General features: G+C 35.2%; 1 protein-coding gene across 1 annotated transcript in view; it reads left to right on the forward strand.

Moving 5' to 3' along the window:
• Window positions 1–27,415, forward strand: part of NAALADL2 (N-acetylated alpha-linked acidic dipeptidase like 2) — a 1,506,494-nt gene that overhangs the window by 923,517 nt on the left and 555,562 nt on the right. Inside the window, exon 7 of the mRNA XM_059063915.2 lies at window positions 18,588–18,738. Coding sequence (XP_058919898.2) covers window positions 18,588–18,738 — 151 coding nt within the window. The remainder of the gene's footprint in view (window positions 1–18,587; window positions 18,739–27,415) is intronic.

Here is a 27,415-nt window from a genome sequence, read left to right on the forward strand (position 1 = left end):
CTCTCACTTCATCCCAGCTTCCCCTTCACCCCTCCCCGTGTCCTCAAGTCCATTCTCTACATCTGTGTCTTTATCCCTGTCTTGCCCCTAGGTTCTTCATGACCATTTTTTTCTTTTTTAGATTCAATATATATATGTTAGCATATGGTATTTGTTTTTCTCTTTCTGACTTCACTCTGTATGACAGACTCTAGTTCCATCCACATCACTAAAAATAACTCAGTTTCATTTCTTTTATGGCTGAGAAATATTCCATTGTATATATGTGCCACATCTTCTTTATCCATTCATCAGTTCATGGACAATTAGGTTGCTTCCATGTCCTGGCTATTGTAAATAGTGCTGCAATAAACATTGTGGTACAGGTCTTGTTTTGAATTATGGATTTCTCAGGGTATATGCCCACTAGTGAGATTGTTGGGTCATATGGTAGTTCTAGTGTTAGTTTTGTAAGGAACCTCCATACTGTTCTCCATAGTGGCTGTATGAATTTACATTCCCACCAACAGTGCAAGAGGGTTCCCTTTTCTCCAGACCCTCTCCAGAATTTATTGTTTGTAGATTTTTAAATGATGGCTGTTCTCACTGGTGTGAGGTGATACCTCATTGTAGTTTGATTTGCAATTCTCTAATGATTAATGATGTTGAGCATCCTTTGATGAGTTTGTTGGAAATCTGTATATCTTCTTGGGAGAAATGTCTATTTAGGTCTTCTGCCCATTTTTGGATTGGGTTGTTTGTTTTTTTGATATTGAGCTGCATGAGCTGCTTGCATATTTTGGAGATTAATCCTTTGTCAGTCGTTTCATTTGCAAATATTTTCTCCCATTCTAAAGGTTGTCGTTTGGTCTTGTTTATGGTTTCCTTTGCTATGCAAAAGCTTTGAAGTTTCATTAGGTCCCATTTGTTTATTTTTGTTTTTTATCCATTTCTATATGAGGTGGGTCAAAAAGGATCTTGCTGTGATTTATGGCAGAGTGTTGTGCCTATGTTTTCCTCTGAGAGTTTTAGAGTGTCTGGCCTTACATTTAGGTCTTTAATCCATTTTGAGTTTATTTTTGTGTATGGTGTTAGGGAGTGTTCTAATTTAGTTTTGAAATGTAACTAATCCATTTAGGTCTTTAATCCATTTTGAGTTTATTTTTGTGTATGGTGCTACAGAGTGTTCTAACTTCATGCTTTTACATGTAGCTGTCCAGTTTTCCCAGCACCACTTATTGAAGAGGCTGTCTTTTCTCCACTGTATATTCTTGCCTCCTTTGTCAAAGATAAGGTGACCATATGTGTGTGAGTTTATCTCAGGGCTTACTACCCTGTTCCATTGATCTATATTACTGTTTTTGTGCCAGTACCATACTGTCTTGATTACCATAGCTTTGTAGTACATCTAAAGTCAGGGAGCCTGATTCCTCCAGCTCCATTTTTCTTTCTCAATATCATTTTGGCTATTCAGGGTCTTTTGTGTTTCTATACAAATTGTGAAATTTTTTCTTCTAGTTCTGTGAAAAATGCCATTGGTAGTTTGATAGGGATTGCATTGAATCTGTAGATTGCTTTTGGTAATATGATCATTCTCACAATATTGATTTTTTCCAATCCAAGAACATGCTATATCTCTCCATCTGTTTGTATCATCTTTAATTTCTTTCATCAGGGTCTTATAGTTTTCTGCATACAGGTCTTTTGCCTCCTTAGGTAGGTTTATTCCTAGGTATTTTATTCTTTTTGTTGCAGTGGTAAATGGCAGTGTTTCCTTAATTTCTCTTTCAGAATTTTCATCGTTAGTGTGTAGGAATGCAAGGGATTTCTGTGCTTTAATTTGTATCCTTCTACTTTACCAAATTCATTGGTTAGCTCTATTATTTTTCTGGTGGCATCCTTAGGATTCTTTATGGATAGTATCAGGTCATCTGCAAAGAGTGAGTTTTACTGCTTCTTTTCCTATTTGGATTCCTTTTATTTCTTTTTCTTCTCTGATTGTTGTGACTAAAACATCCAAAACTATGTTAAAAATAGTGGTGAGAGTGGGCAAGCTTGTCTTGTTCCTGACCTTAGTGGAAATGGTTTCAGTTTTTCAGCATTGAGAATGATGTTGGCTGTGGGTTTGTCATATATGGTCTCTATTATGTTGAGTTAAGTTCGCTCTATGCCTACTTTCTGGAGGGTTTTTATCATAAATGGGTGTTGAATTTTGTCAAAAGCTTTTTCTGCATCTATTGAGATGATCATATGGTTTTTCTCCTTCAATTTGTTAGTATGGTGTATCACATTGATTGATTTGTGTACAGTGAAGAATCTTTGCATTCCTGGGAAAAATCTCACTTGATCATGTTGTATGTTCCTTTTAATGTGCTGTTGGATTCTGTTTGCTAGTATTTTCTTGAGGATTTTTGCATCTATGTTCATCAGAAATACTGGCCAGTAGTTTTCTTTTTTTGTGACATCTTTGTCTGGTTTGGTGTCAGGGTGATGGTGGCCTCATAGAATGAGTTTGGGCATGTTCCTCCCTCTGCTATATTTTGGAAGAGTCTGAGAAAGATAGGTGTTAGCTCTTCTCTAAATGTTTGATAGAAATCGCCTGTGAAGCCATCTTGTCCTGGGCTTTTGTTTGTTGGAAGATTTTTTATCACAGTTTCAATTTCAGTGCTTGTGATTGTCTGTTTATATTTTCTATTTCTTCCTGGTTCAGTCTTGGAAGGTTGAGCTTTTCTAAGCATTTTTTCATTTCTTCTTCATTTTATTGGCATTGTGTTGCTTGTAGTAATCACTCTTGATCCTTTGTATTTCTGCAGTGTCAGTTGTTACTTCTTTTTTATTTCTAATTCTGTTGATTTGAGTTCTCCCCTCCCTTTTTTTCTTGATGAGTCTGGCTAGTGGTTTAGCAATTTTGTGTATTGTCTCAAAGAACCAGCTTTTAGTTTTATTGATCTTTGCTATCATTTCCTTCATTTCTTTTTAATTTATTTCTGATCTGATCTTTATGATTTCTTTCCTTCTGCTAAGTTTGGGTTATTTTTGTTCTTCCTACTCTAATTGCTTTAGGTGTAAGGTTAGGTTTTTTATTTGAGATATTTCTTGAGGCAGGATTATATTGCTATAAACTTCCCTCATAGAACTGCTGTTGCTGTGTCACATTTGTTTTTGGTTGTCGTGTTTTAACTGTTAATCTTTTCTAGGTATTTTTTGATTTCCTCTTTGATTTCTCCAGTGATCTCTTGGTTATTTACTAGCGTATTGTTTCACCTCCATTTGTTTGTATTTTTTACAGTTTGTTTCCTGTAATTGATATCTAGTCTCATAACATTGTGGTCAGAAAAGATACTTGATACAAGTTCAATTTTCTTCAATTTACCAAGGCTTGATTTGAGACCCAAGTTATGATATATCCTGGAGAATGTTCCATGAGTACTTGAGCAGAAAGTGTATTCTGTTGTTTTTGAATGGAATGTCCTATAAATATCAATAAAGTCCATCTTTTTTAATGTGTCATTTAAAGCTTGTGTTTCCTTATTTGTTTTCCTTTTGGATGATCTGTCCATTGGTGAAAGTGGGGTGTTAAAGTCCCCTACTATTATTGTGTTACTGTCGATTTCTCTTTTTATGGCTGTTAGCATTTGCCTTACGTATTGAGGTGCTCCTATGGTGGGTGCAGAAATATTTTCAATTGTTATATCTTCTTCTTGGATTGACCCCTTGATCATCATGTAGTGTCCTTTTTTGTCTCTTGTAATCTTTATTTTAAAGTCATTTTGTCTGATATGAGAATTGCTACTCCAGCTTTCTTTTGATTTCTATTTACATGGAAAATATTTTTCCATCCACTCTCTTTCAGGCTGTATGTGTCCCTAGGTTTGAACTGGGTCTCTTCTAGACAGTGTATATATATATATATATATATATATATATATATGGGTCTTGTTTTCATAACCATTCAATCAGTCTTTATCTTTTTTTTTTTTTTTTGGAGCATTTAATCCATTTACATTTAAGACACTTAGTGATATGTATGTTCCTGTTACCATTTTCTTAATTGTTTTGGGGTTGTTATTGTAGGTCTTTTCCTTCTCTTGTGTTTCCTGCCTAGAGAAGTTCCTTTAGCATTTGTTGTAAAGCTGGTTTGGTTGTGCTGAATTCCCTTAGCTATTGCTTGCCTGTAAAGGTTTTAATTTCTCCTTCAAATCTGAAGGAGGTCCTTGCTGGGTAGAGTAATCTTGGTTGCAGGTTTTTCCCTTTCATCACTTTAAATATGTCCTGCCACTCCCTTCTGGCTTGCAGAGTTTCTGCTGAAAGTGTATTTCATTTTTGATAGCTTGATTAATATGTGTCTTGGCATGTTTCTCCTTGGATTTGTTCTGTATGGGGGCCTTTGCCTTCCTGGACTTGATTGACTATTTCCTTTCCCATATTACAAAGGTTTTCAACTATAATCTCCTCAAATATTTTCTCAGTCTCTTTCTCTTCTTCTTCTGGGACCCCTATAATTTGAATGTTGGTACGTTTAATATTGTCACAGAGGTCTCTGAGACTGTCCTCAATTCTTTTCATTCTTTTCTCTATATTCTGCTCTGTGGCAGTTATTTCCACTATTTTATCTTCCAGGTCACTTATCCGTTCTTCTGCCTCAGTTATTATGCCATTGATTCCTTCTAGAGAATTTTTAATTGCATTTATTGTGTTGTTCATTAATTGTTTGTTTGCTCTGTAGTTCTTCTAGGTCCTTGTTAAAAGTTTCTTGTATTTTCTCTATTCTATTTCCAAGATTTTTGATCATCTTTACTATCATTACTCTGACTTCTTTTTCAGGTAGACTGCCTATTTCCTCTTCATTTGTTTAGTCAGTTGGGTTTTTACCTTGCTCCTTCATCTGCTGTGTGTTTCTCTGTCTTCTCATTTTGCTTAACTTACTATGCTTGGAGTCTCCTTTTCCCAGGCTGCAGGTTCATAGTTCCCATTATTTTGGGTGTCTTCTCCCAGTGGGTAAGGTTAGTTCAGCAGCTTGTGTAGGCTTCCTGGTGGAGGGGACTGGTGCCTGTGTTCTGATGGATGAAACTGGATCTTGTCATTCTTGTGGGCAGGACTGTGTTCGGTGGTGTGTTTTGGGGTGTCTGTGAGCTTATTATGATTTTACTCAGCCTCTCTACTAATGGGTGGGGTTGTGTTCCTTTCTTGCTAGTTGTTTAGCATGGGGTGTCCAGCACTCGAGCTTGCTGGTTGTTGAGTGGAGCTGGGTCTTAGCATTGAGATCAGATCTCTGGGAGAGCTCTCACTGATATTACGTGGGGCCAGGAGGTCTCTGGTGGTCCAGTGTCCTGAACTTGGCTCTTCCATCTCAGAGGTACAGGTCTAACACCTGGCCAGAGTACCTAGACCCTGTCAGCCACGTGGCTTAGAAGAAAAGGGAGAAAATAAATATATAAATTTATTACATTAAATTAATAACAGTTCTTAAAATTAAAAAAACATATTATTAAAATAAAACAATAAGAAAAGTGATTTTTTAAAAAGGGAGCAACCAAACCCATAAACAAATCCATGAATGATAACAAGCACTCAAAACTAAACTAAGATAAACATAAAAATCGAAAACTAGTCAGTCGCATACAGCAAATCCCAAGTCTGTATTTGCTTCCAAAATCCACTGCGTCAAATTTTGGATTATTCAGTTGTGTATTCAGGCATTCCTCAGGTGCAGGGTACATCAAGTTGATTGTGGGGATTTAATCTGATCCTCCTGAGGCTGCATAGAGAAATTTCCCTTTTTCTTCTTTTTTCACACAGCTTCTGGGGTTCAGCTTTGGATTTGACCCTGCCTCTGCATGTAGGTCGCTCTCTCGCATCTGTCCTTTGCCCAGACAGGAAAGGGTTAAAGGAGTGGCTGATTAGGGGGCTCTGGCTCACTCAGGCCAGGGGTGGGAGGGGGATGGAATGTGGCACAAGCTTGTGGTGGCAGAGGCTGGTGTGACGTTGCAACAGCGTGAGGCACACTTTGTGTCCTCCTGGGAAAGTTGTCCATTGATCATGGGACCCTGGCAGTGGCGGGCTGCACAGACTCCTGGGAGGGGAGGTGTGGATAGTGACCTGTGCTTGCACAGAGGATTCTTAGTGGCTGCAGCAGCAGCCTTAGCATTTCATGCGCATCTCTGGTGTCTGAGTTTATAGCCACAGCTCTCGCCCATCTCTGAAGCTCATTTAGGTGGTGAATATCCTTTCCTTGCGCACCCTGAAAAAATGGTCTATTGACTCTTAGACAGTTCCAGATTTTTCCCCATACTCCCTCATGGCTAGCCCTGGCACACTAGCCCCCTCAGGCTGTGTTCACGCAGCCAACCCCAGTCCTCTCCCTGAGGTCTGACCTCCAAAACCTGAGCCTCAGCTCCCAGCCCCCACCTGCCCTGGTGGGTGAGCAGACAAGGTCTCAGGCTGGTCAGTGCTGGTAGGCACTGATCCTCTGTGCGGGAATCTCTCTGCTTTGCCGTCTGCACCCCTGTTGATGCACTCTCCTCTGTGGCTCTTAACCTTCCGCCCCCATCCGCCCCCTGTCTGCACCAGTGAAGTGGCTTCCTAGTGTGTGGAAACTTTTCCTCCTTCACAGCTCCCTCCCAGAGGTGCAGGTCCCATCCCTATTCTTTTTTCTCTGTTTTTTCTGTTTTCTTTTGCCGTACCCTGGTACGTGGGGAGTTTCTTGCCTTTTGGGGAGTCTGAGGTCTGTGCCAGCATTCAGTAGGTGTTCCATAGGAGTTGTTGCACATGTAGATGTATTTTTGATGTATTTGTGGGGAGGAACGTGATCTCCACGTATTACTCCCCCACCATCTTGAAGGTCCTCCCTGTGTTTTTTCTTCTCATTTATTAAGATGAGAACTAAGTTCCTAGGTAAACCATATAAACTATAAATTTTTTCTGAATGTAATTTCCACTGTATCCCAAAAGTTTAATTGTTATGTTTTCCACTTTTTATTGTGTTCCAGATGCTTTTCACTTGCTCTCTGATCCATAGTTATTTAGGAATAAATTAATTTTGTTCATGGTTTTACTATTAATTTCAAATTGATTGGAGTATGGTAAATATATGGCGATAAAAGTCTAGGTTTTAGAATTTTTAAAAGGTTTTCTTTCTGACAAATTTCATGTAAATGATTATTGGTGGGTAGGTGTGTGCTCTGTGAGAAATGCAATTCTCTATCTCTAGTTCAGTAATTAATTATTTAATTCCTGTATATTCATACATATTTGGCTTTTGGAATGTTTTCAATTCTGAAAGAGGTAGATGTCTCATATAATTCTGTTTGTAGGGTTCTATCTTGCATGTCTTATACTGTATTTTTATTTTGCCATTTTGTGGTTTAGTGCATTCAGATTTATGCCATATCCTTTATCTATTTCTTTGATATTTTTATCATTCTATAGTGTATTTTTTATTCTTTAATTTACTTAATTTATTTCTGAAACAAAATAATTGAATTTCTCATAAACAAAAAGGCTTACGATGTTAAAGAAATACACATTTCCATATCTTAATTAAAAATTGGTTTTAGGGCTTCCCTGGTGGCGCAGTGGTTGAGAGTCCACCTGCCGATGCAGGGGACACAGGTTCGTGCCCCGGTCCGGGAAGATCCCACATGCTGTGGAGCGGCTGAGCCCGTGAGCCATGGCCGCTGAGCCTGCGCGTCCGGAGCCTGTGCTCCGCAAGGGGAGAGGCCGCGGCAGTGAGAGGCCCACGTACCACCAAAAAAAAAAAAAAAATGGTTTTAATTTCAGATTTTTTTTTTTTTTTTTTTTTTTTTTTTTTGCGGTGGTACGCGGGCCTCTCACTGTCACGGTCCCTCCCATTGCGGAGCACAGGTTCCGGACACGCAGGCCCAGTGGCCATGGCCCACGGGCCCAGCCGCTCCACGGCATGTGGGATCCTCCCAGACTAGGGCACAAACCCGTGTCCCCTGCATCAGCAGGTGGACTCTCAACCACCGTGCCACCAGGGAAGCCCCTAATTTCAGATGTTTTATATGAACTTACCTCTTCTGCCTTTTTTAGTTGGCCAGATGTCTATTTGATTATCTTCTTTTTTTCCAATCTTGTTTAGTTTCAAGGAAATTTCTTGTAAAAGAAAAACATATTGCTAGGTTATTATTCCCTTTGATTCAATTCAAACATCTCTGATTTAGTGTGATAATTCATTTCCTTTCAGGGTAAAAACTTATGTTTAATTTTTTCTTCTACCTTAATGTTCATTGTTTATCTTACTTTATTTTTCTATTTTCTGATTTAATGTGTTCATCCAACTTTATTACATGAACACATTTTTAAATTCTCAAACATGTTTGAGATCTTCTAATAAAAATTATACTGCAGTATTAATTATGACAATGATACTATTTTGCATACACCTGTTTCAAAATATTATCATGTATGATCACATTTGTCTTATTTATTTGACCTGTACAAGGCATGTACTCTTAGAGAAATGGATTTAGATAAACTTCTGCTCAGTGCCAGGGTGACTTCTATGAATTCCTTGACAGATGGACACTTCTCCTTCATAAGCTCTATCTCTTGACGAAGTCTTCATTATTATTTCATTGCTGGGCAGTTCCAATTTTTGCAATGTCTCTTCTTACATAGACGTACAGTGCTACATAGAGTTATTGTCTAGGACTACTCTAGAATCAGTGCTCCTTAATCCAACCTCTTATCCAAAGAACATTGTTTCTGAAGATAAAGCCATTTCATTTCTGGGCTTAGATATGTTGGGACCATTGTGATCTCAAACAATTGAAAACACAAAGAGAGGGCAGTAAGGAATCATTTGCTCTGCTCTTTGCTCACCAGTATACTTTTCATTCATGTTCAGTTTATTTTTTCAGTTTTCCTATTAGTTTAAAAACACTGTTTTCATTTTCACTATTACAAGCTTCATAACCATAGGAAAAATCACAACACCTCACAGAGACAGTTTTCTTAAGCTGAAGAAACAAAAATCAAATATAAATAAGAAAAATAATGAGAGTAATCTCAAAAGTCTCCTAGGGTGGTTGTGATAATTAAATAATATTAGCCAGGCATTTGGGAAAATCCTTTTTAAAAATACTAATCCAATTTAAGAAATATAATGAAGAATAATAGTTTTCTTTATATCTCTTTGAAAATTAAAAAATAATGTTAAAGTATGTAATTTATGGTGCAGCCCTAGTAATTATACATATAGAAGAGGTGAATACTAAAGTTAAAGGTAAGTCGTATATTCCTGGACCCTTAAATAGTTTGAAACATACATATGGGATATAATCAGCTGTGAACATTAGAAAATATAATAGAATTGCAAAAGATTTGGAAGCATGTATTTCGCTAACAATGTAAGCATTTTTTTTCTTTGTCTATGAGCAATTCAATTAAGTAAAGCTTATTGAGTCTGATCAGCCCTTGTTTCCAGGGAATTGCAGTTCAATTTCATTTTTAATTAGAATTGAACATTGTGGATTTCTTACCACTGGTAAGCAAGATCCAGCAATAAAATATGTACTTAACTGGTATTAAGTTTCTGAAATTTAGTGCAGAGAGTGAGCAGTATGTCTGGTTAATATTTAAACATCTCACCATATTCTGTTGTAGAAGTTTCCATTTATAAAAGCTGCTGTTCTGTAACAAATTACGTTCACTTTCAAATAAATCTGTTATCACAACATGAGCAAAACTTATTCAATTAAAAGAGAAAACAAAGTAATTATTTAATCCTATTTGACGTGCACAATAGCTTTTAAAGCTTCTAGAAATGCCTAGGAAAGTAGATTTGTTGGCTTAAAAAATCACTTTTGCTTAAGTATTGCTTCAATAAAATGTAGATGTGTTCATATGGGATAGATATTTCTATATAGGAAAACATTCACAAGAGAAGAGAGACTTAAGTTCCCTTATGATGAACCCATGTGGAAAGAAGCAATGAACCATAAGACCAGTTGTGATAATGTTTTTTTCTCTCCCAGTTTTCCACACCTGTTTCTTTTCTATGTCTTTTTTGTTCAGTGGTATTTTAATGCTGTTCATCACATTGGAGATAGTTGAGAACAGTGCATCCAAAGTAACTTTGTTTTTTTTCCATGCACTCAGGCATTAAACTGGACATGTTCTCTGCCCATCATTTTATCTTAATATAGTACTAAAAGAGAGAGAAAGAAGTGGGGGAAGTTTGCAATAGTTACCTCAGTCACCTGGGATACAGTCCATTGAAATAACACTTTGAACTATACTCTTAGATAAGATATTGTATATAAGATAAGGAAAAATGTAACAGGTTGATTTAACAGTTATTATAGTTTTTGAAAGGTAACTCAGAGTCAGATGCACCTTTGATATCTTATCTATTTTAAAAATATCTGAAATCTGACTGAATATATAGATAATGTTTTCTTTACCGAAAAGGGAGTAGTGATTCTCAAGAAAATCAAAAGCCTTTCCAGGGCCAGGGAAATGGAAACTCTGGCTGTGACCCCTGATGGATTTGCACTGTAAGAAGGCATTGTCAATTTTTACCAGACAGGATTGCAAAGACAGCAAATGGTGATCTATAAACTGCATGGACAAGAGATGTGCACTATGACCCTTGTTTGACAAGTATAAATCTTTCTAATTAATGATGTTAGAAAGGATAATATGGAACTTATTTCTATTCTGATTAAATTCTCTGCAAGACGTATGCATCAGGTTTGCTTCCTAAAAGAAGCTACAAAGAACCCATGTCCATGTATGTGTTATCCTATACCTTGTCCTGGAGTAACAACATCCTTCAGCTGTTCACATCTGGTTACAAATCCTATGCCTGGCTAAAATCTCAGGTTTTGAATAATTATATGAATTAATTTCAGGAGAGGTTGACAAATTGTCTCTGTGAAGTAGACTGCCTTTTTTTTTAATGGAGAAAAAATTAATAGGATAACAAAAATAATGTTTCCTTGATAGGTAAGGAAAATGTAATAATCATTATCCTAATTTTTAAATATACAAGCTCATATTTTAAGTAATCGGATTATAAAAATTTTAAAAGCCTACTGCAGTTTGGAAAAAAATTATGACTTGGAGTATTTTAGGATTTTTTATTCATGGTTCCTCCAATCTAACATACAAAAAACATCCTGGTAATAAGGGATAGATAGTGGAAGAGTATTTTAAAGTTATATGAATATTTACTTTTGGAAATAAATTCATGAAATTTCATCATTTTTATGTCAAGAAAAATTTTTTTTTCAGATTAACTAGTTGTTTTTGTTTTTTCCCTGATACCATTATCTAACCACAGACAATTGCAAAGAAATTGCATTCCCTCAATTATCAACCTTGTTCGTTCTCTACCTTCTCTTCTTCCTTATCATTCCCTTGAAAAACAAGAGAAAATAAAAACCCTCACACATTATGTGGCATTTTACACTCTCAAAATCCTTCAGACACATTACCTCCTTTGAATCTACCAGTCATTTTGTGTGATTGACAGGGCAAATGTCATCTCTTTTTATGGATGAGAAAATTGAACTTGTGGCTTTTCAGTAGCGTGCCCAACATCCATCACCTAATGGCTGGTCCACTTCAAGTCTTGCTATTCTTTTCATCCACCATGTTGCTTACAAACCAAGCTACAGAACAATAATTCGATAAATTCAGATGTATTCCTAACAGCTTCAGATATCATGTAACACTCACAGGTAGTGCAAGATTAGAAGTTTTACCATGGTAAATTTTTAAAAGTAATTTGACCTAGTCTTTTTTATGTTAATATTCATTTAATTTTCTCTTGTGTATCTCTTCCACATCCACCCACCTTGGAGAAGATACATATAAAATTTTTAGCTAAAAAATGACACTCCCAGCACTTGCCTTGTTTTTAAAAATTTTATATGATGAGTCATAATGTTGTAAATTTAGAAAAGATTGAATGTCATATATACATCTAGTCACCAATGGTTTTTTTTCTTTTTATGTATAAGAAAATTGGGAGGTCTGTTTAATATTTCTGTTAAAGAAGCAATTTTGTAGGCAGTAGAAATAAGAATATTAAATATTGACTAATATCAACACATTGAAACATCAGAAAATTGTCAGTAAACAATAATTTCTGAGATATCTTTAGAAATATTTTATTTTTTATTGAAGTGTAGTTGATTTACAGTATTGTGTTAGTTTCAGGCATACAACATAGTGATTTTTTTTTATTACCTTCCGTTATAGGTTATTACAAGATGTTGAATATAATTCCCTGTGCTATGCAGTAAACCCTTCTTGCTTATCTATTTTATGTATAGTTCATGTCTGTCAATCCCATACTCCTAATTTGTCCCTTCCCCCCACCTTTGGTAAGCATAATTTTGTTTTTTATGTCTGAGTCTGTTTCTGTTTTGTATATAGATTCACTTGTAGAAATATTTTATCTTTATTTTGTATTATACATGGGTTTATTTCTATTCATTATGGCTTTAGTTAAATATGCTCTTAGTTAAGAACATTTGTAGCATATATTAATTTTTTTAAAAAATAGTACATTTTCAAAGAGTAAATAATGTGAAGAGCTCTAACGTTTTTCTTGATCTTGTTTATTCAACTAGAAAATTGCATAATCTCAGAGATTCATTCATGTGGTTATGTGAGACTATGCTCTCTTTCTCCACTGCCTGTCTCTTCCTCTCTCATATATTCACATATATAAGTGCAAAAAATATTAAGTTTGTAAGTTAGAAGCTTATGTCTTTATGACTTCATTTCTAAATATATATAGTGTTAATATTCTTTTCCATTCCTTTTGAACATGTAAAGCAACAGTACGTCTACAAAGGGAAAGAGATGTACATGCAGTTGGTAATATCAGCAACATATTTACTAGTAACAACTGTATATTTTTTTCTTAATATTGGCTATCAGTATTGAAATCATGTTAGATAAATTGATAAGGGCAAATACCCTTTAGTGTTTTCAGGTTATGAACCACCTATGCAGAGGAAAATACCCCAGGCCACTGTGTTTCCTCTCCCTAAAAATAAAATGATTTAGGTTAATGCTTGCTGGTCCCTGCTCTATCATTTTATTCTCAACCTAGAACCTGGATCAATGGATATATATTGCATAGGTGGATCCACAATTGATAGGAAAAATGAGGAGTGGGAAAATAAATTATAGCATTCTCCTCAATATTTTGAAGCTATAGTTGGAAAAATAACATCATATTTTAAAAGATTTTTTTTTTAATTTAGACTTCTTCCATGCAGCAGACATTGCAAAGGCTGTCAAATAATTTAATATGAACTTTAAAAAACAAAATAAAATGCAGAGTCACAATTTTTTTCATTATTTGAAAGCAATATGGTTTAATGGGAGAAGCGCAGGAAAATAAACTATGAGGACACATTCGTTTAGTCTGAAATCTGTGATTAACTATGTGATCTTGATAAAATCCTCTATATCTCATGATTACTTCATTTGTGAAACAAGAATAATCCCATAGGCCACAATGAGATATTAGTTTAAAGCACAAAAATATATGCATGATAATACCTTAGAAAATAGGACACCTTCCCTACCTCCCTCCCTTTTTCCCTTCTTCCTTTCCTTCTTTCCTTCCCTCCCTTCTTCCCTCCTTCTTCCCCTCCCCTGTAATCTAGTGATAAAAGTTGAGGACTCTTTTTAGAACTCTGACAACAGGCTTAACTTTCTGAATAACTTCAGGTTTTTTCTTTACAAAAGCAGAGGGTCATTGCTTCTTATTAATCTCACTAGAATTATTTAAATAACTTTGGATACATCAAGTAAAGCAATTTAAAATCCAAGTAAAGGTGTTCAGTGAAATCAAAAAAGAATGCTGTGATTATGCCTCAGATATACTCAGTCTGATTACAGTGAATATTCCTCACCATAATAGTCTTTTTTTTTTTTTTTGACAAAGAAAGATGAGTTTACTTCCAAAATATAACAAAGCAAACAGGAATCTTACAAATCTCTTTAATGGCATCCTAATGATACAATACATAATTAAAGGACCAAACAACAAACCTGTTAATAAGGAAAACAATTTCAAGAAGAAAGAACAACATAAAATTTGAGCCCTGAAGTCAAAATATCTGCTTAAGAAATGATCACATATTATGTGTTCAATGTTTTTATTTTTCACATGTTCCAGGACTATTTAATTTAAATGAGTAAGAATGTACTATGAAATGTTAGTTCATGGTTTTTAAAAGTGTATTTTTATTTTTCTGTTATTACAGCCATAAATCTTCAATCTAAAATGTCCACATTCTGTTGTTTTAATACATATTAATTCCCATTTTGGCACTTTGTAAAAATCCAGGTCTTCTTAGCATTCTAAATAAACAGTCATACAATTCACATGGTATTGATTTTAGTATCTTCTCAGAAAGCAGATCACAGCAAGAAGCATCTGATGTGTTTTATAAATTCACTCTTTGGCTAGTCTATTTGTCTTTGTAAAGGATGTATGTATAATTTAAAGAAAAGGTGTGCTTTAGTGGAAAGATCGCTAGGCTTGAATTCAGAAAACTCTCATTTGATCCCTGGCATTACCACTTATTAGCTCTGACCCCAGGTCAAGCTCTTCGTCTTCCTGAATTACAATTTCAGCAACTATATAATGGGAATTGAAATGACATATCAAATGCTTTGAATAAAAATCAGCAAATAACTTGTGAGACAGTATCTGGCTTATAGTAGATGTATAATTAATACTTGATGATTTGTCCTGAAGATGACTCAGAAGACCTAGATTCTAATCACATGATTTTCCTGAATCTTTATAAAAAGTTTGACATATTTATCATACATGAATGTATTAATTTGTTAGGGCTTCTATAATAAAATTCTCCAGGCTGGGTGGCTTAAACACAGATTTATTTTCTCATAGTTCTGGAAGCTGAAAATTTAAGATGAAGGTGTTGACAGGTTCAGATTCTCCTCAGGTCTCTCTTCTTGGCTTGCTGATCGCCACCTTTTCGCTGTGTTCTCACGTGCTTTTTCTCTATGTACACAGACCTCTGATGTCTTTCCCTCTTCTTATAAGGACACTAGTTGCATTGGATTAGAGTCCACCCATATGACCTCATTTAACCTTAGTTACCTCTTTAAAGGCCCTATTTTCAAATGTAGTCACATTCTGAGGTGTGCTGGGGGTTAGGACTTAAACATATGAATCTTAGGGAGACACAACTCAGCCCATAACAATAGGCCTTAATTTTATCTGTAAAACCAAATTTGTCTCGTTATGTTATATTTGTTCTCGTTTTCCACATAAAGGCTCAGGAAACTTTTCTAGGCTATGGGGGCCAGAGGGATGGTTCTAATACTGAGCCAATGTTGTTTGGTTTTTTTTTGTGGTACGCGGGCCTCTCACTGTTGTGGCCTCTCCCGTTGCAGAGCACGGGCTCCCGACGCGCAGGCTCAGCGGCCATGGCTCACGGGCCCAGCCTCTCTGTGGCATGTGGGATCTTCCCAGACCAGGGCACGAACCCGTGTCCCCTGAGTCAGCAGGCGGACTCTCAACCACTGCGCCACCAGGGAAGCCCCTGAGCCAATGTTTTGAAGAGGCTAAATTACCGAGAAACCACAAGCTTTCTCCTTTGCTTCTTGATATCGGGTGGTAGTTCAGGGATCTCCTGCATTGTGACCAGTGAAAATAAAGAGCAAGGCTCACATTCAGTGGGTTCAAAAGGGTGAATCAACAACTTGGGAGCATCTGTAAATGGATTAGAGCCTAACTGTGGAATTCAGCCAGCATTCCCTTGTTGGACACTGAAGGGAGTGGATTGTCTAAATGACAATAGCAACAGCATCCTCCTGGAATAGGAAAGAAGTTTTGGTTGGAATCGGAGAAGGGTCCTTTCTCTTTTACTGTCCCTGGCTTTGATTTTTCTTTAAATGATTGTTTCCTGAATATCTGAATACCATGCAGCCACCCAGTTCACATATGCTGTCTGTCCAAGGCAATGGGAATATAAACCTATGTTGGACCATTTTCAGGTGCCAGACTACTACCCCTGAATGAGTAATTCCCAAGGAGCTTTTCATTTTGTAAGGTTTGTTCAGTAAGATTGTTGTGTCCTGCCCACGGATTTATAGTACCATTTATTTCAGAGGTGGTTATTTGGCAACAGATAGCTTTATATACTATACACAAGGAAAAATATATTAATATGGTTCACAGCAAGAAATATGAGATCATATTTCTTGGTCAAAGACATTTTATCTCCAAGACCCTGTCAGTAAGACAAATCCACATGTTCAAATCCCTGGGGGCTAGTTTCCACTATTTATCGCTATTCTTAGATAACAAAACATCATACAAAACAAAATAAAACAAAATAGACCTATTTTAATATGTATTTTTACAGAAGTATAAAAAGACAACACAGTTGAACATGTTTATTTTTATTTCAGAAACAATCTGGCTTAATACTTATCTCATATTCTAATGAACACATGTAAGATGTCACAACAGAATTTATTGCATAAGTTTTCCAGCCAGTGGATGTGAACAGTAGAGCAAAATAACATTCATGTAATACACTTGTACCTGTATACACTATGTTTTTCATTCATTCATTCATTGGTACATATACTAGTTTATTCATTAACCCAACAATAGAAAAATCATTTGTTGCCAGGCACTATACTAGGCACTAGGGGTATAAAATGAAGGTATAAGGTTACTGTCTTCAAGCAGGTCATAATCGAGTGGTACTAAAGTTATCCATCAAATCCTTTTTAATTACTGAGGATAAAACAATAATACTAATAGGGCTTCCCTGGTGACGCAGTGGTTGAGGGTCCGCCTGCCAATGCAGGGGACACGGGTTCGTGCCCTGGTCCGGGAGGATCCCACATGCCGCGGAGCGGCTGGGCCTGTGAGCCATGGCCGCTGAGCCCGTGCGTCCGGAACCTGTGCTCCGCAACGGGAGAGGCCACAACAGTGAGAGGCCCGCGTACCACAAAAAAACAAAAAAACAAACAAACAAAAAAAAACATTGATGGGGAAAAAAAAGAATTCTGATCAGAGTGGTTTCCTATAGAAGGTATACATGTGAGTCCATTATACTTAGCTTAGGTTCTCAGTGTTAGGGTTTTTTTTTTCTTATTATAAAAATCCATACTTGTTCATTACTTGTTTAAAAATGGAAAAATACCGAACAGTTTTAAAGGAGCTGAAAATATGCAATTAACATAGCATACTTATATCAAGCGTCAATTTTTATTTTTCTACATGTTATTTCCTGTATGTAGTTAAAATTGTGTAATATTTACAATTATATGTTATATTTTTCCAGTTAAAGTACATCCTAAATATTTGCTCAGAGCTCTTTTTTCTTTAAGGATAGCTGTTGTGCCATATCAGCATCTGTGTCATTTGTTCTTTCATTTAATAATATTCTTAAATGCGTACTATGTGCCTGCTATGTGCAAAGTGTATGTACAGTGCTACAAAGGGTAAGCATGATTCCTACTCTCATGGAGTGGTCCAGTCTGGGACACAGTTGCTGCCTTGCTTAGTCCACTATAAAACTCAGTAAACAACATAAGCAGTAACTGGGAAGTGAAGTATAGGTGTTAACTAGAGTCACACAATGAGCAGCAATTGCCTATACTAAATATGACTCTTAGTCATAGTCTCCGTTATTCCCTAGTACTATCTAATTATTATACTTTTCCTCTGTCGTGGGAAACAAATAGAATTAGAAAATCATGATTATTTTTTTCAAATCAGGTAAGTCACACTAAGATGAATAAGATCTTTACCACCAAAATTAATTTAATACGTTAAAACAAAGAGAACCTGGGATGTCAAGTTAATCTGCCCCATCATACTTGTCTATTGTGTAATTACTGAAGAACAGAGAGGAACCTTTGCATTAAGTATGTTCAGAGGTAATCAGGATATTTTCAAAGTATTTAATGACAGAGACAAAGCAGGAACTGACCATGTAGAAGGAGGCCCACTACTTTGTTGTGTAAATACCCATTAGTTGCTCTATCTTAGATGTCTGACTGGGACATCCAGGGCAGAAACCAGAGTGACTAGTGGGGGCCCTCAGGAGGTTCAGGACAGTGACTGTTTGCCAAACAGTGTGAAAGATTTCAACATTTTAACAACTGGTGTGGCAGTCTCAGCCCTGGAGAAAATAAATCAAAATACTGTTGGATGTTTTCTGCTCTAGGGAAGAATATAATAATGGTGAGAACAGCTCTCCTTTTACAATGGAACTTTGTCTGTGGTAGATTTTTTGTTAATCTCATGAAAGCGAAAACTTCCAAATCTACTTGGACAATTAAAAAATGAAGAAATTCCAAATGCAGACAACTGAAATCAAATATAAACATTATAAGAATGCAGCTTAAATATTGTTGAACAGAGGAAAAAGGAAGAGGCCAGTAGGATAGATCTCTGTCTGGGCTTTGATAATAAGAAAATCAGAAGTTTCTACTTATTTTAAAAGAAAACAATAACAAAAAAAAGGAGTCATCTAATTGTAGTCACATTTATGAAGTGTCCGTATATGAACTAAAAATGTATATGAGGACATTTTAAATAATTTGTTCTCCTCTTTTAGCTTTCCTTATTGGAAAAGGCTGGATTTGGAGGTGTTCTTCTGTATATTGATCCTTGTGATTTACCGAAGACTGCAAATCTTAGTTATGATACCTTCATGGTGTCACTGAATCCAGGAGGAGACCCTTCTACACCTGGTTACCCAAGTATTGGTAAGTTCATTATCAATCTTTATTATTCTTGTAAGCACTATAAGGTTGTAATTTATAAGTACATGCTACCTAAAGTAATCAAAGGATAGTAAAGTTGAAGAATTCTTAGCACTCCATATTTTTAAAAGTGAATGTTTTATCTTCCCAAAATTGTAGACTACTCATTTGTTGGAATAAAACTTGCTTAAAAGCCTGCAATACATTTTTGTCTCAATAACAAGAGAAAACATTTTATGTGTTATTATTGATTGGCTGATAAGATAAATTAACACCATGTGATGTAGGTGGAAAGCACGTGCACATACCTAGAAGCGTGAAATGTCTGCTGCTTCGGAGTTGTTACAACTTTAAGTCCAGAGTCGAGGGGTACACGTGCTTAAGTCAGGCTTAAGTCTGGCTCCCTAAAAGAAGGGATCTCATTTGTTTGTACAGCCACTGGCAGCATAGACATGGTCATTTTGCATCAAACATCCTTTTCTTTCCCAGCAAGCTGTGTTCATTATAGTGGGAATCATGTGGCAAAGATAAAAACAACTATGATTTTGGCAAGTGCTCACTGTACCATTGATTCTCAGTCTAATGTGTCATTGACAAATATTCTTTTTAAACAGACTTGGCAGAGCAAAAGTTCTTTGGACCTCCTTCCATTGTGATACTAACCCATTAACCATAATACTTCAGTCAGGAATTAAGCTAACAAAAAATTTCATGTAATTATCCATGTGTTCCATCAATATTTTTCCTTGTTTTCAACAAGATATTACAAAAGACTAATGATATTTTACTTAAGTCTAACTGTCCTTTATGTATATTAACATTACCAATCAATTAATAACTTTTTCCAAGAAGGAAGTAAACTGAGTCAAATATGACTATAATTAATGAATTTTGTTGGTCTACTGAGTACTGCTTTGTCTTTTAAACTACCCCTTTAATAATCCATGTAAGAATTTTCACTGGGACCTCATTGATCTGTACTTTGTACAGTCCGCTCTCTCTTAATTACAATTTTGAAATTAAAATTAGTAGGTATCCATCTACAATTCTCAGGCATCAACAAAAATATCAGTTGAGCTCTCTCATTTGCAAATGCTCTAATTGCCTTGGGTTGTAATGCCTCAGCATCAGAAGGTTGCACATGGCAGCTAACTCTGTATGGCAAATCAGTGGTCTGCAGTGCTACTGAAAAGCAGATACTGTATGAATACTCTGCTTAAGTGGTAAGTTGCCCCGTTGGCAACAGTTACTCTTTATATATTTTTGGCTTGGGTCATTTAATAAAAGTAGAATTCAGTTATATCTAGCAAAGTGCTGGCCAGTGTCTTGAGAATCTCAGAATGTTTTTTTTTAATTAATTTAATTTTTTATTTTGAAATAATTTCAACTCACAAAAATGCTGCAAATATAGTATGTATAGAATCCTTATATCTTTATCCCAGCATCCTCTAATATTATGTATGTCTTCTTTGGAAAAATGTCTATTCAGACTCTCTGCCCATTTTTTGAATTGGTTTGTTTAGTTTTTTATTGTTGTGTTGTATGGGTCCTTTATATATTTTGGATATTAACTCCTTATCAGATATATGGTTTGCAAAAATCTTCTGTCATTCAGTAGGTTGTCTTTTCATTTTGATGATTGTTTCCTTCACATGCAATATCTTTTTAGTTTAACATTGTCCCATTTGTTTATTTTTGCTTTTGTTTCCTTTGCTTTTAGAGTCAGATCCACAAAAAAAAATTAAGACTGATGTCAGTGAGATTACCGCCAACATTTTCTCTAAGGAATTGTATGGTTTCAGGTCTTACATTCAAATCCTTGATGCATTTTGAGTTAATTTTTGCGTATGGTGTAAGAAGTGGTCTAGTTTCATTCTTCTGCATGTGGGTGTTCAGTTTTCCCAACACCATTTATGAAAGAGACTATCCTTTCCCCATTGTACGTTCTTTGCTCCTTTGTTGTAACTTAATTGTCCATATATGTATGGGTTTATTTCTGGGTTCTCAGTTTTGTTCCATTGATGTCTGTGCATGTTTTCATGCCAGTACCATACTATTTGACTGCCATAGCTTGGTATTATAGTTTGAAATCAGGATGCATGATACCTCCAGCTTTGTCCGTCTTTCAAGTTTGTTTTGGCTATTCAGGTTTTTTTGTGTTTCATGGAAATTTTAGAATTATTTGTTCTATTTCTATGAAATACATCATTGGAATTTTGATAGAAATTGCATTGAAGCTGTAGATTGCTTTATGTGATATGGACATCTTAACAATATTAATTATTCCAATCCATGAGCACAGAATATTTTTTCATTTATATGTCTTTTTGTTTCATCAGTGTCTTACAGTTTTCAGTGTGCAAATACTTCACCTACTTGGTTAAATTTGTTCCTAGTTATTTTATTCTTTTGATGTAATTGTAAATGGGATTGTTAACTCTCTTTCTGATAGTTTGTTATTAGTGTATAGAAATGCCACAGATTTCTGTATATTGACTTTGTATCCTGTAGCTTTACTGAATTAATTTATTAGTTCTCACATCTTTTTGGTGGGGTATTCAGGGTTTTCTATGTATAATATAATGTCATCTGCAAATAGTGACAGTTTTATTTCTGTGTTCAGATTTGAGTGTCTTTTATTTCTTTTCTTGCCTAATTGCTGTGGCTAGGAGGTTCAATACTATGTTGAATAAAAGTGGCAAGAGTGGGCATCCTTGTCTTGTTCCTTATTTTCGAGGAAATGCTGTTAGTTTTTTATCATTTAGTATGTTATTATCTGTGAAATTGTCATATATGGCCTTTACTATGTTGAGGTATATTCCCTCTATACCCACTTTATTGACAGTTAAATGAGGGTTGTATTTTGTCAAATGCTTTTTCTGCATCTGTTGAGATGATCATATGATTTTAATCCTTCATTTTGTTAATGTGATGTATCACATGGATTGTTTTATAGATATTGAATCATCCTTGCTTCCCTGGAATAAATCACAAGTGATCATTATGTACAATTTTTAATGTATTGTTGGATTTGATTTGCTAATAGTTCGTTGAGGTTTGTATCTGTGGTTATTAGTGATAGTGGCATGCAAATTTACTTTTTTGTGGTGTTCTTGTCTGGTTTTAATATCAGGGTAATGCTGGCTTTGTAAGGTGCTTTGGAAGGTTTCCCTCCTCCTCAGTTTTTTTGGAAGATAAGTATTAAGTCATCTGTGAACATTTTGTGTTATCTTTGAGAGAAGAATAGGTATTAAATCTTTGGGTGTTTTGTAGAGTTTGCCAGTGAAGCCATCTGGTCCTTGGCTTTTGTTTGTTGTGAGATTTTTGATTCCTGTTTCAATCTCCTTACTAGTAATTGCTCTGTTCAGATTTTCTATTTCTTCATGATTCAGTCTTGGAAGATTTTATGTTTCTAGGAATTTATCCATTTCTTTTAGGTTGTCAAACTGTTGGCATATAATTATTTGTAGTAGTCTCATTTGATCCTTCACATTTATGTGGTTACATTTGTAACTTCTCTTTCATTTATGATTTTATTTATTTGAGTCCTCTCTTTTTCTCTTGGTTAGTCTAGCTAAAGTTTTGTTGATTTTATCATTTCAAATTACCAGCTCTTAGTTTCATTTATCTTTCCTATTTTTTTTTAGTCTCACTTTGATTTATTTCCATCTGATCTTTATTCCCTTCCTTCTGCTAATTATGGGCTTCATTTATTCTTCTTTTTCTAGGTCCTTTAGGTGTAAAGTTAGATTGTATATTGGGGATTATTTTGTTGTTGTTTCATTATTATGAACTTCCCTCTTAGAACAATTTTGGCTGCATCCCATAGATTTTGTTATGTCATATTTCTGTTTTCATTTGTCTGTAGGTATATTTTGATTTCTCCAAAGACCCCTTCGTTGTTCAGTAACATATTTTTAATCTCCACATTTTTGTGGTTTTTCCCTTTTTTTTTTTCTCATGATAGATTTCTAGTTTCATACCATTGTGGTTGGAGAAGATTTTTCTTGAATTTATTGAGACTCATTTTGTGACCTAACATGTGATCTATCCAGGAAAATGTTTCATGTGTACTTAAGAAGAATGCATATTCTCCTGCTTTTGGATGGAATGCTCTATAGCTATTAAGTCCCTCTGGTCCAATGTGTTGTTTAAATTTGATGTTTCCTTATTGATTTTTTGGTCTGGATGGTGTATCCATTAATGTAAGTAGGGTGTTAAAGTCCCCTACTATTATTGCATTGCTTTCAAATTCTCCCTTTAAGTCCATTAATATTTGCTTTTATATCTTGGTGCTCCTCTGTTGGGTGCATATACATTTATAAATGTTGTATCTTCCCGCTGGATTGACTTGTTTATCATCATGTAATACTCTTCTTTGTCTTTTCTTACAGTCTGTTTTTAAAGTCTATTTTTGTCTAATATGAGTATAGCTACTCCAGCTTTGTTTTCATTTCCATTTGCATGGAATATATTTTTCCATTCCTTCATTTTCTGTCTGTGTGTGTCCTTTCTTATGAAATTTGTCTCTTATAAGTGGTAAATAAATGGGTCTTGTTTTTTATCCATTCTGACACTCTGTCTTTTGATTGGCTGCTTTAGTTTATTTACATTTAAAGTAATTATTGATGGGTATGTACTTATTGCCATTTTGTTGTTTTATGTTTTTTTCTCTTTCTTTTTATCTCTTTCCTTGTGTATTGGTGGTTTTCTTTAGTGTTATAGTTAGATTTCTTTCTTGTTTTCCTTTATGTATTTACTATACATTTTTTCCTTGTGGTTTCTGTGAGGTTCACATATAACATTTTTGAATAGCCTGAGATCACAAAATGGCTTCTGCCAGTATCTCCGTCCCCAGGAAGTATCCCAGCTAGTTTCTGTCTGACAGAAACTTTAAGATTAGGAAGTGGGTCCCCTTCACCTATAGGCCATATGTTTTGTGCTGATTTTCAGGTCGAGTCTGTGTGCAAGCACTTTAAGAAGAGGTTTTTCATTCCCTGCAGTTCTGTGATTTTCCTGGATATATTTCTCATTGGTTTTCAAAGCCAGATGTTTTGGGAGCTTCTTTCTCCTGTGCAGGATCTAGGTGCTGGGATGCCTGGTATGGAGCTCAATCCCTTGCTCTTCAGGTTAAAGATCCATATCTTTGTGATTCTTCCTAATTGTGGTTTTCTGAGATGGTGTAGTTTTTTCCTTGATGAGAACATATCTCTACCATTCCTACTCATCTCGAAGCTGTCCTTTTACCCTTTGTTGTGGAGGCTCTGTTCATACCGTTTTAAGGTCCCTGACCATGGGATTTATTCCATATGTAGTTGTAGATTTGTTGTATCTCTGGGAGGAAGTGAGTTCAGCATCTTCCCATACTGCTATTTTGAACCCTCTCTTTTGTTTGTTTAATACATTTGAAATAAAGAGAATAGTACAGTTAACCCTCCATCTGCCTCAACCAGCTTCATCAATTATTCTACCATTTTTGTTTTGTTTATATATCCCCTCACACTCCATAGCACCACTTATTTTTTCAAATAAAATTTATGTAATTGAAATAGATGTATCTTAATTGACAAAAGGGTACAGCCATGTACTCTCCATTTGTATTTAGTATTAGAACATTCCCATCACCTCCAGAAGTTCTCTGAGTCACTTCAGAATAATTCCCCATCACCAAACCTAGCTAACCACCAGTCTCAAGATTTTCATGGTAAAAAATTTTAGAATTTTATAAAAATGGAAACATGAAGTATATATTCTTTGTGTGTAGATTCTTTTGCTCAGAATAATGTCTGTGATATTTATTCATGGTTGCAGGTATCAGTAGTTCATTCCTTTTTGTTGCTGGGAAGCATACCACAATTTTTGTATAGGTTTAAGTATTTTTTTTTTTTTAAACAAGAATGTCAATGCTCTCTTCCACAATGCATGATCCAAATAAGTTGTTCAAAGAAACACATGGTCTTCTTGTAAGGTAGCTCAGTAAGTCTTGTTGCATATCCAAATAGTTCTTGATTATTAAAGAATCAGAGAAAAGAGTAAAAAGTTTTAAAATAATCTTTGTCCCTATAACACAGAGAAGAATTCATCATTCTTTTTACAAGAATGGGACTTTAGCTTCATTTGGCATGTTAATTAACTACTCTGAGCCTTATTCTCTTCACAATAAAAAGGAGGATTATACTAAAACATATCTCACAAGATTGTTTGTAAGGAGATGCAAAATTCTGGCCTCTACCTTATACTTAGATAGAAACTCTGAGGAAGGGGCCCAGCCATCTTTGTTCTGACAGATTCTTCAGGTAGTTCTGATGCAGCTAAATTTTGAGAGCCATTGAGCTAGAGGACCTTTACTATTCTTTATCTACCACATCTGAGTTGGACCACTGGGGCTACTGACCTAAACTTTGTGACCTCATGTTACTGTTCTTTCAGCATCTTGTATTGCTGCCTCCACACCAATCAGGATGGAGGAACATATGTATTCCTGATCCTCAACCCAATTTTTGTACAAAGTGGGCTGTTAGTGAATATTTGTTGAGTGAATAAGTTACTCTCTTTTATTTTTAACATTTTATTGGAGTATAGTTGATTTACAATGTTGTGTTAGTTTCAGGTGTACAGCAAAGTGAATCAGTTATACATACATATATATCTCTATATAGATATATAGAGATATATCCATTCTTTTTCAGTTTCTTTTCCCATATATAGAATATTGAGTAGAGTTCCCTTTGCTATACAGTAGGTCCTTGTTAGTTGTCTGTTTTATATATAGTAGTGTGTATGTGTCAGTCCCAATCTCCTTATTTATCACTTCCCCCCATGTTTCCTCTTTGGTAACCATAAGTATGATTTCCAGGTCTGTGAGTCTGTTTTGTTTTGTAAATAAGTTAATTTGTATCATTTTTTATTAGGTTCCACATATAAGTGATATCATATGATTTTTGTCTTTCTCTGTCTGACTTAATTCACGTAACATGATAATCTCTAGGTCCATGGCTACTTCTGTGATGATTCTGATCCTTGACTATATGCTAATTTTAATTAACCTAACTAAAACTCCTTTTTAAAAAGTATGTATACATACTTACACAGTTTTTCTCCCTAAATGCTTCTGTCAACTCTCTCATATCTTTTTTACCACTCAGAATAGCAGAGATTGCACTGATTGAAAAAGGTTTGAAATTCCATTTAAGATATTAGGATATCAGGAGTCTAATCTAGTCTCTTAATTCCTTTGATAATTTATCAAATATTTCAAAGACAAAATGTTCAAACTATCAGACTTTATCATAACTTCTTCCACCAACTTTCCAGGAGTGTTTTAATACATTAAACTATGATCCACGTAAACCCTGTTCCCTGGAACCATATAATTTTAGAATCCTAGGAGGCTTTAGGGTATAAATAGCACAATTTTATTCTCAAAATTGAGGCATAAGAAACTTGATCATGTCATCTAGGGTCTCAGATAAATGGGGCATAAGAACTGACATTTACAGTAACTGGTTATTATTAAAATACCTGTGATCAGTTATAATCAAAGTTGTGCTTGGCTTAAAATCACTAATTGGGTACATAAGGTAAGGCTCCAAACAAAGAGGGGATCAAAAACTATGGGGTGAGCATTAAAATAGAGAAGTGAGAAATTGATATCATTAAGGAGTATTCTATTTTTACTATGTTGAAACACAGAAAAGGAAATCCTACCCCAATTTCTAAGTATTAAGATTGTCTGACATCTGAAGGCCTAGAAATAGTATTAGGAGTTAAATATCCTTTTGTTTCCATATTATTTTCCTTAATAATATATCTTCTGAAAACTCTGTAGGTTACAGAGTTGATTTTAAATGTAGTATCATCTCCAGATAACTGCCTGTCAAATCTCTGGACTACTACTTAATTGAAACCCAAGATATTTCTTTTATCTTGGCTTGGACTTGATTCTCATTATACCCTATTTCCTAAAATCCATCCTGATTTAAAGCCTTATGTCTGTGCCCTGTTCTTTATTTGTTATAATCCTGTTTTGTTTTTGTTTTGTTTTTCTTTTTGTTTTAAATTCTGTAGAGGAAAATCATTTCAATCATTTTACTCTAGTGAAGTGTATCAAACAACACAGTTTATTTAATATTCCCAGTGTTACAATTCAGTGGATCCATGTGTTGTTTACCTCCTGTCTGTTCAACATCGCTTCTGCCAACCAATACCATTCAAAGAATAAAAAATATCTCTGTAATTTGTGACAAGTCTTCACCAGGTGTTCTTGGTCCAGTTACCTGGACAAATATTGAAAGACTGACTTGAGTTGGCACTAAATCAACTGAGACAATGTTGAACTAGAATAGCAGAAAATATAAATATGCGCCTAGTTGTCAAAGTAGAGTGTTAGATACTCACAGCATGAAATACCTTGTCACTTGGTTGGGAAAAAATAAAAAATGTCTGTATTCTTACTATTTTACTGTAACTGGTGGTTCTTGAACATGTCCTAAAGTCTTCTTATTTACATGAAGTATAATTCAACATGATTCTTAGATCCATTTAAAGAGTGGCTCATTACTAAACAATGTGAATTTTTTCAGAAAGCTTAATCTGTAACATATTTTATAAGTAGATAGTTTAAATTCAAACTACTCCTTTTAAAAAAAATCTAAATTTCATTTTGAAATATAATTTTGAT

The sequence above is a fragment of the Kogia breviceps genome, chromosome 5 (genome assembly GCF_026419965.1).
Source record: "Kogia breviceps isolate mKogBre1 chromosome 5, mKogBre1 haplotype 1, whole genome shotgun sequence".
Taxonomy (NCBI): domain Eukaryota; kingdom Metazoa; phylum Chordata; class Mammalia; order Artiodactyla; family Physeteridae; genus Kogia; species Kogia breviceps.